At 47.4% G+C, this 14,064-nt stretch overlaps 2 protein-coding genes across 5 annotated transcripts in view; both read right to left on the reverse strand.

Annotated features, from left to right (window-relative positions):
- Positions 1–4,085, reverse strand: part of LOC117640249 (proteoglycan Cow) — a 50,081-nt gene extending 45,996 nt beyond the window's left edge. Inside the window, exon 1 of the mRNA XM_034376586.1 lies at positions 3,796–4,085. Within this exon, the coding sequence (XP_034232477.1) occupies positions 3,796–3,900 (105 nt within the window). The 5' untranslated portion in view covers positions 3,901–4,085. The remainder of the gene's footprint in view (positions 1–3,795) is intronic.
- A 247-nt stretch (positions 4,086–4,332) lies between these two features.
- LOC117639970 (protein kinase C-binding protein 1) lies at positions 4,333–14,013 on the reverse strand. 4 transcript variants are annotated; one of them, XM_034376083.1, is made up of 20 exons: positions 13,855–14,013; positions 13,445–13,662; positions 11,691–11,947; positions 11,057–11,537; positions 10,787–10,965; positions 10,621–10,705; positions 10,359–10,539; positions 10,113–10,246; positions 9,913–10,028; positions 9,692–9,827; positions 9,490–9,609; positions 9,228–9,389; positions 7,374–9,137; positions 7,107–7,274; positions 6,455–7,030; positions 6,217–6,370; positions 5,938–6,134; positions 5,762–5,860; positions 5,600–5,665; positions 4,333–5,403 (listed from the first exon to the last, which is right to left on the reverse strand). In XM_034376083.1, exons 3-20 carry the CDS (start codon positions 11,945–11,947, stop codon positions 5,374–5,376), a joined length of 4,905 nt encoding a protein of 1,634 aa, XP_034231974.1. In that variant the 5' UTR covers positions 13,445–13,662; positions 13,855–14,013; the 3' UTR covers positions 4,333–5,373. The 4 variants fall into 4 exon arrangements, with proteins under 4 accessions (XP_034231974.1, XP_034231975.1, XP_034231977.1 ...); XM_034376084.1 differs by having other exon boundaries at positions 13,759–14,006; XM_034376086.1 differs by lacking the exon at positions 5,600–5,665.
- Positions 14,014–14,064: the final 51 nt, after the last annotated feature.

Here is a 14,064-nt window from a genome sequence, read left to right on the forward strand (position 1 = left end):
GGTGGATATGAAGGTTTACGCGTACCCGCCGTGCGAGGCGAGCCCCACTACTTGTCTTTCAGGCACCTTCGGGAGTGTGTGTTTGAGTGTGTAAGGCCTGTGATGAAAGAAGAAGATAAAGCACAAAGGAGGAGAATGGAGAGGTGGGAGGGGCGAGAGAGAAAGACGAGTGGCCGAGCACCCGCAGCCCTTCCCCCCACTCATTTCTACTTCCTCTTGTCCTGCGGCATTCTCCGCTCAAGACGCCCCTTCGGCCTGTTCGGCCGGCCCAGGGCCCGGGGCCCAGGCCTTCGGGGACGAGGGGGATCTCTCTTTTTTCGTATCAGGAAAGAGGGAAGGGCAGGGGGCATCCCCCGGGAAGATGGGGAGAGAGAGAGAAAGAGAGAGAGGGCGTTTGTAGCAGCGTAGCAGTGGGAGCTGCCAGGGGGAGGAAAGTGAAAAACTGCACATTTACAAAAGCACGGGTCGTTTGGTCTCAGCGGAAAGTAAAAGTTGGCGCGGCGCGCGCCGCGCCCCCACCTGGGACTGGCCGCGACTGGCCGCGACCGAAACGGCGCCAGCGACTCTGAAGCTCAAAACGCGTCTAGAGTTTTGGCCGCCGCCACCAGTCTTCTGGCCCAGCCGAGCGCCCGAGGTACCGACACACAGTGCCTGGCTTCGACAGGCCAGGATCGCTCCCGACCTGGGCCCCGCCGCCGCGGGCCCTGTCATAGCGTGCAGACTGAAGAGACCCGCACCCTTACGGGGCGCCCCGCGAGTGCGAGGGAGACAGACCGGCGGGCCGCACTGTGCCCCACCGGGCCCCACCGTGGGGCCTCCAGGACAGAAGGTTCATCGTCAATCGATAGGCCGCAGCGTGCCCGCCGCGGCGCCCTCGGCAGCCCTCGGCCACCAAGGTCTCCCGCGACCCCCGCCGGGGCCCCGCAGGCCGAGGGCAGTGTGGCCCCACAGTGTGCACCAAATCGTACCTCGTCCCCTCGGCTGATGCGCGCAATGACAACCGCGCAATACAAGCGCGCGCATTTTGGCGGGAAAAGAGAGACTTTAGGGAAGGGGAAGTCCCGCGCCGACGACGTGCCCGGGCACTGCCCGCCAAACAATCCGCCAAACTCTTTTCCTGTTCCGTCCGCGCATCACTCGCCGATCAAACGCTCAATGAGAAGTTGGAGAAGCGGCGGGGGACTCGCTTGCCTCGCGTTGCCGCCACGCTGCCGCCACGCTGCCGCCACGCTGCCGCACAACAAGAGCGTCAAGGAGCACGGTGGGGGAGGCGGCGGAGGCGGCCAGCAGACGCAAAAGGCGGGGATCGATACGATCTGAAAGGGCGCGCAGGACAGCGCGGCGAGGCAGCGTCGCTCTGTCTCACTCCCACTCGCGGGCCGGCCGGCCGCCTCGTGGGGGTACGAGAGAGAGAGAAGGCAGCCTCAATGAGCGCGACGCGGATTGGAGACGAGTGCAGAGGCTGACTTGATTTCCACGGCTCATTCCACCGCCGCGCCGAACAGAAACAGAACAGACCGGCGCCAGCGAGGACACGGTTGATGTATTCATGCCCCTGTTTTTATGCATCTCGCGGGATGAATCTCGAATCTTGAATCTCGAATGGCATGGCGCGCCTCTCGACTTGTCATTCATTTTCGCCTCCGGAATCTGATTTCTCTGCTGGCGCCCTGCAAGCCCTGCGAGCCCTGCAAGCCCTGCCAGCCCTGCAAAAAGGGGGGGGGGGGCGTGCCGCTGGATGAATGGACGCGCAGCACACTACAACAGCACCGGGCCGTGCAGGCGGCCGGGCCTGGTACTTCGTTAAGCCCCGCGGCTCCCGTAATGTAAGTATAATCCAAGCCATCACGAACTCCACCCCCTCCCCCTCCCGGACAACCCGGCCGCCCCACTTCCCCAAGGACGAAAAGCAAGCGGCAGCCGCGGTAGCAAGGCTCTCCGGAGGAAAACGATAAAATGAATCCAGCGCGCGCGGGATTCGAACCCGAGCCGCGAGCAAGGCGCCGTTGTGTTCGATGACGGGCGAGTCGACTGCGGACGCGGACGCGCGGACGCTAACGCGCCAACGCGCCGCAGGGGCGGCAGCTTGGATTTTATTGCCCCCTCTCGTTCCGTTTAATTCGAAGAGCATCGTCCCTCGCGGCCATCGGCACGCCACGGCACGCCACCAATGGACTGGATCGGGACGTGTCGGCGAGAGAGAGAGGTGGGAGGGGGCGTACCGGGTACCTCGCGTGGGTGTATGATGATGATGGCATTCCGATGCAGCCCGGTGCAGCCCGATGCAGCCGAGAGAAAGGTCGGCGACGCCATCACCTTCCTGCTCCCGATCGTGCGAGGCGAATGCCGCTGTCTCTCTCTCTCTAGCGCGGCCGACAAAGGGGCTAGCGCGTCTAGGCGGAGAGGTGGAAGCACATAGAAGCAGATAAAGGAGGTTTTTATCAAAGCCGAGCGAGCATGCCCTGAAGGCCCTGAAGGCCCTGCCGGTGTGGGAGGCGGAAGGCGGGCGTGTCAACCAACGTCGCGGCCCATTCATCGGCAACGTGACGAACGTGGCCAGGTGACGAACTGGACGTGACGAGAAGTGACGGCGAGGCTGCAGGCCCGACGCATCATCGATACCCAGCCGCACCATTAGGCGTCCGATCGTCCTCCGCCCACCTCGGCCTCACTTCGCACCTGAGGCTCGCCTCGCCGGCGGAGCAGCGCAGCGCGGCGAGCTCCGCTCCGTGTACCTGTACGGCCAGTGCGGCATCCAGGGGCTTCCTCCTCTGTCCTTCTCTCTCGCGCGCGCGAGCGAGTGGCTCGGGCGCATTGTCTCTCTCCGTCGCGCAGCGGGGCCCGGGGGCCCGGGGGCCCCTCGCTGCGAGCGGCCCGCCCCCGCCTCCCCCCATGAGAAACACCTGTCCAGCGGTGCGCCGCGCCTGCCCCGCCCATCCCTGCCCGGCCTGCCAGGCGTAGCCTGGCGCGGTGGTCAGGGCCCATACATTAATCATGATAAAAACGAGCAGCGAAATCACAGATAGGAGAAGACGAGGGAACCGGCCCCCTGCACGCTGTAATACGGTTTTAATTAAAGAAGGGGACGGGGGAGAGCATTGGTATTCGACGCAGCGACAGTCCCCTTTGACGCTGGTGATTTCGGTACGGCGGTGCTGCAGGGACTGCAGTACTGCGACAGGACAGTGCAAGAATGCGGCCAAGCTGCTCATGTCTCCAAAGTCGTTCGCCCGGGCTCCTTTTGCGGAGTGCGAGTGTGTACGTGTGTTTACGTGTGTGCGAGAGCGCTTCCCGAACTCTCACTGCTCCGGGTGCGGTCCGGGTGCTCCACAACCACACCGACGACACCCAGGGGAAGTCCTCGGCCACGTCCAGCATGGCTTTACAAAGAGCGGAGCGCTTCGTGGAGGCAGTGTACCGCGGCACCGCGGCGCGTTGTGTGAGAGTCTCTCCGAGAGGTGCCGGCCCTCTCCTGGACCCTGGAGCGGCCTGGAGCCATGCCTGGAAGCTGGAGCTGGATCTCGACGCGCCGTCTCTCTCCCACCAATCGCACCGCGCGCCGCAACGCCGCTACGCGCCGCCCCCCGGGCCCCGGGAATGCCTTGGGCAGCCTTAAGGCCGCCTTAAGGCCTGCGTCGTCTGCTCGCCAGGTTGCCTACCCGCATTCCTTGAACCTGCTCTCAGCTGGAGGGCCCCGGTACGAGCCGAGCGGCGCCGAGCCGAGCCGTGCCGAGCCGAGCCGAGCTCCAGTGGAGGCTGCGCCGCGCTGGCGCGCTCGCCCGCTGAATGGCTTACCTCCTCCGCGAACTCGAAGTCCCCGTCGAACTTTCGGACCCTCTGCTTGGCGGCCGCGGCCAAGACGAGCGCCGTCAACAGCACGGCGATGCACAACACACGCATTTTGAAGGGCTGAGCCGCTGAGCCAGGCCAAGAGGCCAACGCGACCACACCGCTCTGCTCCTCGTCCTCGCGACTCGCCTTCACTCGCGTTCACGCTAGCAGAAGCCAAGCACCGAAACAGTGGAACACACAGACTAGAGGACGGCGCTGCTGCGGCGCTGCGGCAGGAGACCAAAACAAAACTCCGAGCCGAGAGCTGGGCTGCGCGCCTCCCATTGGCTGGCGGTCCGAGCGGGCGCGCCGCCATCTGGCGGCGGCTGGCGGAAACGCTGACAGTGCTGCCAACGCCGCGGTGCCGAGAGGGAAGGGTCGCGTCGCCACTGGGGGAGGGGCGGGCAGCGGCAGGCAGGATAAGTTCGCCATGACTTGTCATGCAAGCAAGGATAAGTTCGCCATGACTTGTCATGCAAGCAAAATCAAGATCAACACAGCTCATCTTTGTAAATACAGTAGTTTTCTTTATTGCTTTTCAGTAACAAAACACGAGTCTTAGGTCTTATTGATGCCACTAAACCTTGCACTAGGAAATGGCATGACAGGGTATAGAACAGCAAATGGGCAGAAGAAACATTACCATAGATTTGTACACGGAAGGCAAAGTGAAATTCGTGCTTAGCAGTAAGATAAAATAAAAATAGTAAATTACAGGAAACTTAACAACTAAGTACATAAGTGCCACACACTAGTACATGGACAGACCAGAAAAACATAGTCAGTCTTTTTCATTAGCTTACGGGGAATGAAAGCTATGTAATTTTGACAGACAAGAGAAAATTAGGACAGCACAAACTAACTAAGTTAATTCAAAATATTTTATCAATATGAGAGATAAATCACATGTTCGCATAGCCTTCTAATTTTAATGAAAGAAGTATCTTTTCCTCAAAGACACCAATCAAAAACTGAGTGAAAAATAAATACAAAACTCTCACAAACAAGTACTTAAAATGATGAAACCATCATCATTTCAAGTGTCAGCAGCCTGAAAATAAGGCTATATATGTGCAATTCCTATAGTAAAATGTACACTGGTATTTGAGCACATCAAATTCAAAAATAAAGGTATCACAGGGCAAAACATTTACAAGAAAAACTTAAATATCACTAAAATCAAATCATTCGGTCTCATTAATTGTGGTTTATAGAAATAGTTCCAATTATAAGTCTTAGTTATCAAGGTACAGTACTAAATACCAACCAGACATTTTCCAAAAAATTTATAATACAAGTGGCTTAATTACTTCTTTCCCACAACATAGAGGAACTTGTCTCTCTTCAATTTCATTATAGTTAGTAGCTGTGGTCAGTCACCACATAATAATAAAAATATGCATAAACTGCATTTAGCAAAGTTACAAGTAATACTGTGCAGGAACCACACATAGTGTCTTGGCATGAGTCAATATAATGTACGAACTCCACGTTCTCACAGAGAGCATTGTTATCATCTTCTTGTTTTTTACAACATAGTATTTAGTTACTCATTCTTGAAGGGGTTCCTCGCTGAAACAGAACAAGGACAAAAATATAAATACTTCTTGAAAATATTGTTTGAAAAATAAATTTTACATGAGCATTTGCTAAATAATAAACAGCCCAATATAATGAAAAACTGAGAAGGAGTCTGACAGCTGACTCAAAAGTTGAAACAGAACTAAGCTGAACAACACACATATGATAGCACAAACACACTCAATACCTTCTTTAGATGAGGAGGTGAAAGCACCTCCCTCTGTTTGATGATAATCCTCCCCATGCTAGCAGGCTGCAGCACAAATGCACAGCAACACAATGTAAGGCTATTCCCCAAATGAGGCAACGATGCCAATATAATAAAACAAGGTAAAATTTATGAGGGTACCTCAGTCTGAATGTTGTCTCCACTGGAAGATGGTGAATGTTCAGCATGGTATGAAGAGTTTTGCGTGCAAGTGAGACTGTGCACTCTCCAATGGTTTTGCTGTCAAATTAAATTTGAAGTCATGAATATTACACAATCATGCAGACTATCATGATGATGTGAAGAGGAAGGCTTACCTGGCACTGGTAATCACAATATGACGTATTCCAACAGCAATAAAACAAGGCTTCTTTCTTGCAAAATGCACACCACTGCTTTTCTTTGGCAGCAGCAACTGCTGCTTCTTTTTCTTTTGCCGCATTGGCTACAGCTTGATAGACAGCTCGCTCGGATTCAATCCTCATGTGGTCTCGAACCTCTGCGATAGCAAGTTCTGCAAAAGTATAAAAGTGCTTTAGAATAACCCTCAAGAACATTTCTCTGAAGTCTACAGCAAGAGAGGATTTCTTACACACCGGTGTTATGTCGCAGCTCAGCCAGCTCTTGTTGGTGTCGCCACTGCATAAGTTCCATGTCATGCTGAAGACTTCTCACTTGAGCTTCAAGACTTCCCGAACTAGCCATGTCACCTAGAAAATCTTTCATCCATTCTAAGAACATCTGTGACATCTGCAAGGAAACAATACAAGGTCAAGTGCTAAATGAACAGATCTAATAGATTTAACACCTGTGCTCACAACTGTGAATCCCTACCTTCTGAGATTGATTGTGTAGTTCACGGGAAACTGGTTTTTCACCAACACACATGCTTGAAAGACATTCAGATGTTGGCATGCAAGTCCCCGAAGACGTTGGCTGTGTGATGAACCTACAGCGTGCATTGGTTGTGGTAGCAGGAGATTTCAAGCCGGGAACGTTGGCTATCGACAGAGGGGGCATCCCTCTGTTTAAGAGTGAGGGTGCAGCCGTCAATTTGGGCACCGTGTTGATCTGAGATTTTTTCAAGACACTCTCCATTGTTAGAGTTCCTGAGACCAAAGGCGGGACAGCTGTCGTGACTGATGTCACTAGGGGGCTCACTGTAATTTTAGGGCTGATTGATATAGTGTTCCCAGAAGGTGGTGATGCACTTGTAGAGGTGGTTGGACTTCGTACTACTAGAGGCACAGCTTTTGGAAGAAGACGTCTGCCTGTTCCACCTGACACAGTTACAAAAGTAGGAGTTCTTGGGACACTCGAAATGGCGTTTGTTGTGTGTTGACTGTCAATTTTTGAGATTCCAGCATTACTCAGTGATGCTATTATTTCGGAGGCTGTCACATGGACGTTCTGAAAGAGGTTTCAAAGGTGCAAATAAATACAAAGTCAATGAAACATAAATGTAAAATCAAACAAAATTACTTACAATTTCCCTTGTGTCTGATGTCTCTACAATGGGAGGGGAGGATCTTGGTTTCAGTAAACTTGTAGGACTGCTCTTTGCCAGCTGTCGGATGGGTGTTAAACCAATTCCTGGAGAAGCAGGCTTTGGTGGACTTTGAGTTTGGCCCTTGCGCTTCGTAACATCTGTTGTCTTCAAAAACCAAAGGAGAGAAAGTTTATATGTAGTATCGTACTGAAATGAGACCATAAGCAAAAAAGATGACATTGAAATTAATAAATGCTAGAATACCTTTGCCATGGATTTGGTACATGGAGCATCTGGTTCAGGTGAGGTAACAATAACCAATGGATTTTCTGAGTCTGATTTGGCTTCATCTGAACTAAGTCGTTTCGAGGGCTCCAAACGCACAGTAGCATTGCTCGGCAACTGAGATTTGGCAGAGGGTTCTTTACCACTGTTGTTAGGGCTTGAATTTGAAGTGCCCAAAACAGGCGTATTGTCAGTTTTGATCAATATCATGCGATCATTGACAATTAATTTATTTCCTTGACTTTTTTTCTGTTCAGGAATTTCAGGCTGTGGCTTTGGTCGAATACAAATTGGCTTTGTGATGAATTTTGTCGGTACACGGATGGTTTCTGGTTTGTTTGGGACTAATGAAGCACAAGGTACTTTAACTGTCTTCATGGATGAGTTAAATTGAAAAGCAACTTTTGAAACTTGAGGAGCAGACACACCTGAGGTTTCAACATCAGCATTATGAGCAACTTTCAAAAGCACTTTTGGTACTGTCCCAGATGTTTCCTCATTGTTGGATGTCACTGTTGAATCATTTTGACCAACTTTCAAAATTGTGTTTGGTACTGTACTAGAAGTGTTTTCATTAGACTTCAGTGTTGATTCAGAAGATGCTTTGATGCTTTCAAAATCTACTGGAGACTCTGTCACATTTCCATTTCCATTGGATGTCACTAACGTCACGGATACAGCCTTAGACTTGGGTTTCTTTTTCTTTACTATATTCTCAGGGTTTTCCACAACCAACCCTGCCACTGGTTTGAGCTTTGCATCACCCATTGCTACATTCAGCTCACCAGATCGAACATTGGACTTCAGGGATTTGGGTACAGCAACTGAGGAGATCGAGAGTTCTTCCACAGGCTTAGGATGATTTGCAGATCTAGAAACAACTGGTTCCTCTATGCAATCCTCCACACATTCTTCTTTGATATTTGTATCGGGAGTTGTTTCCTTGGTCTTATCAGATGTCTGACCAGGCAAGATGTCAGAATCTTTATTTTCTGATGATAAGCTCTCATCATTGTCAGGTGATGGCTCACTTTTGATTGTGGGTTTGTTTATGAAATCATAATTGAGTTTAGTAAGCACCACTTTTGGTTGATTTTCAATCATTTTAAATGAATCCAAAATATTCTTCACAGCCTCATTAAGCAAGGCTTTTCGTTCCGGACTTGACATTTCATCATCAGATTCAAGAGTATTTTCAGTACATTCTTGATTTGGTGTTGAGGTAGAAGCTTTTTCAACTTTGCCAAGGCCAACATTTTCTTCATTGCTGACGGTTTCCAACTCATTTAATTGTGATTTTAATTCATCCTCCTGGGTGTTTGAAGATTGATTTTGTAACATATTGTTGAGTTTTTCTTGAAGTCTATCAACCAATCCAATTTTGCGAATGTCCTTCTTCTTCAATCTTAACTCTGCTATACTGGTGGCTTCGGATGAAGACAGAGGTGATACAAAAGAGCTACTGTGACCAGGCGTAACAGTATGTTGTGAAACTGTCTTAGAGTCACCAATGATTTTGGATTGTGACGCACTAGTTCCATTTTCCTTTGGAGTTAAAGCGCCATTTTCCATGCAAACAGCAGCACTGCTCTCTGTAAAGGAGTTAGCAGCAGCAGGTGAGGCTATGACACCCTTGACTGGAGTAGAAGTGACGTGAGTTTCCTTTAGAGCCTTCAATGCTTTTGAAACACGATTGTCCTTAACATCAACATTTTCAGCAGGATCATTAGCATCTGACGAATTCTGGGGAAAGAAAGGTAACTCTCATGTGCAACAATCCATAGAGAAGAAAGAAAACAAAAGACCACAAGGATCTTGCAATGTTGCACATACCACAACACTTGTAGTAGATTGACCTGAAGAGCTGTCAGCTTTCATTCGTTTGATTGAAGGACCAGAAGTGGCTGATTCAAGCTCAAAGCTACCATGCTTAGATAAAGGTGTCTTTGATGTCCGCACAGATACATTGGAATTGTTGGCATCAGGAACAGAGAGCTAAAAAATTCAATTTTAAATAAGTTATCATGGGTGACACTGTAGTATTTTGCAGAATGCAATAATGCCAATTCATAGAAGAAAAGGGAAATTTACTTACATCAGGTAGCAAAAATTTCAGATGGTCATCAAGTTTTTTTAAATTAACATGTGTTCTATGATAAGCATACTGAAATGTTGTAAATCTTTTCTTTAATAGCTTTATATGCTGCTCGACTTCCTACATGGATGGTTTTAGAAAGAAACTTCTTTACTATAAATGTTTCACTTTTAAATTAAGACATACACCTTCATTTACCAACCTCAATGCATGTATCCAAATTATTCTTGGAGCTCTTTTTCTTCTGAGAAACATTTCCAGGCGACAGTTTAGCAGGATTATTGAGATTAGGATTTTCCCGACTGTACAAATAACAATCTCGTGCTGGAACCCAGGCTCTAGAACACAAAATGGAGACTTTGCATATACATCAGGGCACTTAACTGGTAACTAAAATAAATATGGACACACCAATGTACAAACCTGTCATGAGCACCAAAGAATCGTACGTCTAAGGAATCAGCATTAGATCTAATGACTTTGGCTGGCCAATATGGAAAGCCTTTGAGCTTTGCCCAAACAAGAAGATGTGGTTTTTGCTAAAGAAGTATAGATAAGTGAGAATTAAGTGGCAAACATTGTAGACAACAAAGTTCAAAATAAATTTATTATTAGTGACTTACACAGACTTGGATGAACCAATTTTCATCTTCAGTATACGCGAAGAAATAGCAATCTGGGCAGTTTTCTATCTCAGCCATCTCTTGTTTGCACAGTTTCATGATGCTTTTAGCAACAGAAGTTAGTTTGGAATGGACTGCAGAACATGAAATTAAACAAGACAGACATCAGCATAATTTTGTGAGTTCAAGGTGTCCAATCGCAAACCCTTAGTCAGACCATTAAATAATTAGTAAAATGTAACTCACATGAATTAAAAATTATACAGTTGTGAAGAAGCCAAGTAGCATCACCAATGAAGGCTTCAGTTGATCCATACATCTTTTTCTTGATGTTTTTCTCTAGAAGAGAAAGATACATAGGATTGATGATGTGGTCTTTGTATAATGGAAACTCATCGTGGTCAACAGCATTCTCAAAGACCTCTGCCTGTAACACATTATCAAGTCAAAGATTATTGAGGGAAGGAAACAAGCCGTGGCAATGGTCAGACAGAAACTTAAAACTTACACCAGCACATGATTTCATACGGTTGACAGCATATAATAGAAGTTTGCAGAGTTGATCTAAACTCAGCATTTTAAGAGCTTTTGACCTAAACAAAGAAATGACAAATTTGGAATGATGGGATTAAGGTTGAGAAACGGTTAAATATTGGAAATTACATTTCATTTACCTGGTCTCTTGATTTTCTGCTCTTAAAATAGTTACACACTCAATGCAAACCCATTCTTCCTCAGGATTGGATGAGAGTGGCTTCCTCAAGCATCGGCTGTGGAACCCCCGAGGGCAAGACGCACAGAACAACTCTGTATTCTCACGGTGGCAATACCAGCAATATGCATCCCTTAATTTCTGGAAAAATTGAAAAAAACATCTATGATAAATTTGCAACTGGTGAAGCAACATATGTTTCGTTAGCATTTCAGATACTGTTTGTACGTACTCCATCTAAAACAGTTGCAGGCGCCCATTTTTTAGGAGAAGGCTCATTGACTACATCATTGGGTGGATCACTGCTTGCAGAATGGTCTGGGGCTACACCTGTTACTGGCTTGCTTTTATTCAAAGACTCTTCACGCCGTCTCTTCATGCCATTTAGTAATTTTTTGGGTATTTCTTCAAGTCCTGGTACATACTCAGGAGATTTGTCATCAGATACATAATTGTCTGCTATGATGTCATGATCACTTCCACAAGAGCTTGTGTCATCAATATCATTGTAGTGTGTCGATGACAGTGCATTGTGAACTTTATTCAGAAAACTTCTCTGTTTGGCAGCAAAACTTGGGTCTATGGAGGACCTTGTGGATCGAGTCGATTTACCAACGTTTAAGCCAGGAGTTTCTATTATTGATAAACTTGCAGGCGTGTTTTTCATACTTCCCGTAAGAGGCTTGACAGGAGACTTGGGTTCATCACTTTTGCTGTGACGACAAAGGACATCATTAGGTCACACGTATAAACTGTGAAATCTATTTGATTAATGACCAAAAGAGCACTGTGGTTAAGGAACAATTTTCCTAGGGCATTGGTCAAAACAGAAATTATAGGTCAATCTAGAACAAAACCAGCCATACCTCTTCCCTGTGACAACAGCAGGTAGAAGCTTGGGTGGACTGCGCAAAGCATTTTCAGGATCCAAATCTGGTAGTTTCATTACGGAAAGTACAGGAGCTGCACTGTTGACATTGGTATCTTTCTGAGTGTTGTCTGGGTCAGATGTGTCAGATTCATTTCTTCCAGAGGCCTCTGACTGACATTGAAGAGTGGGAGGTCCATCATCTGTTTCAAGATTCATAACACCTTCACCACAGATGGGGGCCAGGTTATCCATCTGTAACAAAAGAGCAGAATGTGCTGCTACTGTACTGGAACAAACAATCATACAGTTTACGACAGTACAATGTCTCGCATACAATCAGTTCACTAAGGTTATCTGTTGATATTAGGGGTGCCTAGGGTGTGTCCTCCAATCACAACATGAAACATATTCAAAATCTTAATCAATTTTAAACTTAGGTTCACTAGTTTGAGGTGCAAGTTCACAGATAGTATTATTAATATTATTGTTGTTGATCATAAATACAACATGTGACTGACACAAACAGTGAATATGTGAGACTCCTGTTTTTCATATTTCTTTTCTTTCAGTTCTTCTCCACTACTTCCTGTTCCTGCCGGTTACCCCCGCCACCCCTCCCCCCCACCACTCCTCCTCCCCACCTGCCCCCACCACTTAAATGTAACTTAATTAAATTGATAAAACATTCTTCTTCAAAGTTACCATTACAGTTAATGACTCCAAACATGGTGCAAAACAAAGTCCAACCACCTCACTGTTTGAGATTTCATAATACCAAAGACAAAATGGTCTTTGATAACCACGATAACCACCTACCCTCAAGACTTGGGCAGATTTTGGAGATTAATTTAAGCCAAAATCCTTCCAGTAAGGCTGCATTGAGGCTGCAAAATGACTCTAAGCTCTTTTCAGGAATCAATTTTACAAAAAGTAATATTGTCTAATTATAAACGACCTTGGCATCCTAAGACGTCCTTGCGCCAATGAAACTAAGGAGTAACCCCGAACACCGTTTTCAAGACCAAGTACATGAATATGCATACACAGAAGGGGCCATAACATTGTTCCTTTGCGAAGAATGATAGAAAACATAGACAGTTACAGACAGCAACACACTTAACAGAAAGTGGCATGACATGTGATCAGCCCACTACTAATGATGCAGCAACTTATCAAAATGTGAGTTCACTACGGTACCCCAACCTTAATGCCTCTTTTCACAAAATAATTCATTGTTTAAGATCATGTGTGAGCTTGTGAAGAATGAAACCATGGATTATTAATTTTGAGAAGAAGTTGCAACTGCACCCCACCCTGGATCAAAAAGGATCAAAAAGAAAGATAAACATGTACTTCTTATAGACATGAGGGAATATTCAAGTTAATTTATCTGATCACTATTAAAACAATAACGGTGACTGATGATGATTTCATAATCATCATCATGATCATCATCATATCATTATCATATCATCATCATATCATGTCATACCATGATGTTTTAAAAATTAGTTTGTATTGACGGCAAGGAACTTAAGAAAAAACATACACTTACTCTAATTGCAGCAGGACAAAATAGGAAAAAATTTTTAACCGACCTGAAGGGTTTTAAGTCCCAGCAGGTCCAGCCGGCCCGAGGATCAAGTTAGGCACCATAAGGGTGCCACACAAATGTCGCGTAAGTGTAAAACGGAGCTAGGAGTTCCCTTCTTATTGAGGACCCACGCACAGCCATCGCCACCCTCTCACCTTCGAAGTGGTGTCTTTCGTCCTCAAGGGACAGCTCAAACTTCAACCGCTTCAACAGCACTGCAGCTTTGTCCTTTCCCGTCTTCTGTCTGCTTCTGCCCGTGCTGCGTGCTGCGCCGACTAAAATCACCCCCACTCTGAAAGTCCTTGCTGCTCGGCGGGTTGCCTAACCACCCCTGCCAGGATGCTCAAACAATTTCGCTGAGGCAGAGTTGAGCCTGCGGACAAAGTTGCATTGAATCGAAATGGAGGATAGTTTGGTAGACAGCCGTACAACTAGGCTGTTCTTGTTCGCTTTTCTCTTGACAACACACCGTTAATAGCTGGCGTAGCTTGGGTGTGCCCGGTCCCCGCGTCAGGCCGGGAGACACACGTGTGCTGGACGTTAGAGTCCTAAAAGAGACAATCACCTTCAGAGAGCCGCGGGAGAGTGACCCCGGGATAACAAGCTGCGTCCTGCGTCACGCAACGAAAGAAGAACGCACTGCGAACACCGCCGGATGCACTCTTTAACACTCTTGAGTAATTTCTTCTCTGCGAAAGCGTTGTAAACGCACTGCACTCTTCTCATACATTTGAGCGGAGTAAACTTTGGTCAACCAATGAGCGTGCGAGGAGCC

This window comes from Thrips palmi, unplaced genomic scaffold (genome assembly GCF_012932325.1).
Source record: "Thrips palmi isolate BJ-2018 unplaced genomic scaffold, TpBJ-2018v1 HiC_scaffold_12, whole genome shotgun sequence".
In the NCBI taxonomy this organism is placed as follows: domain Eukaryota; kingdom Metazoa; phylum Arthropoda; class Insecta; order Thysanoptera; family Thripidae; genus Thrips; species Thrips palmi.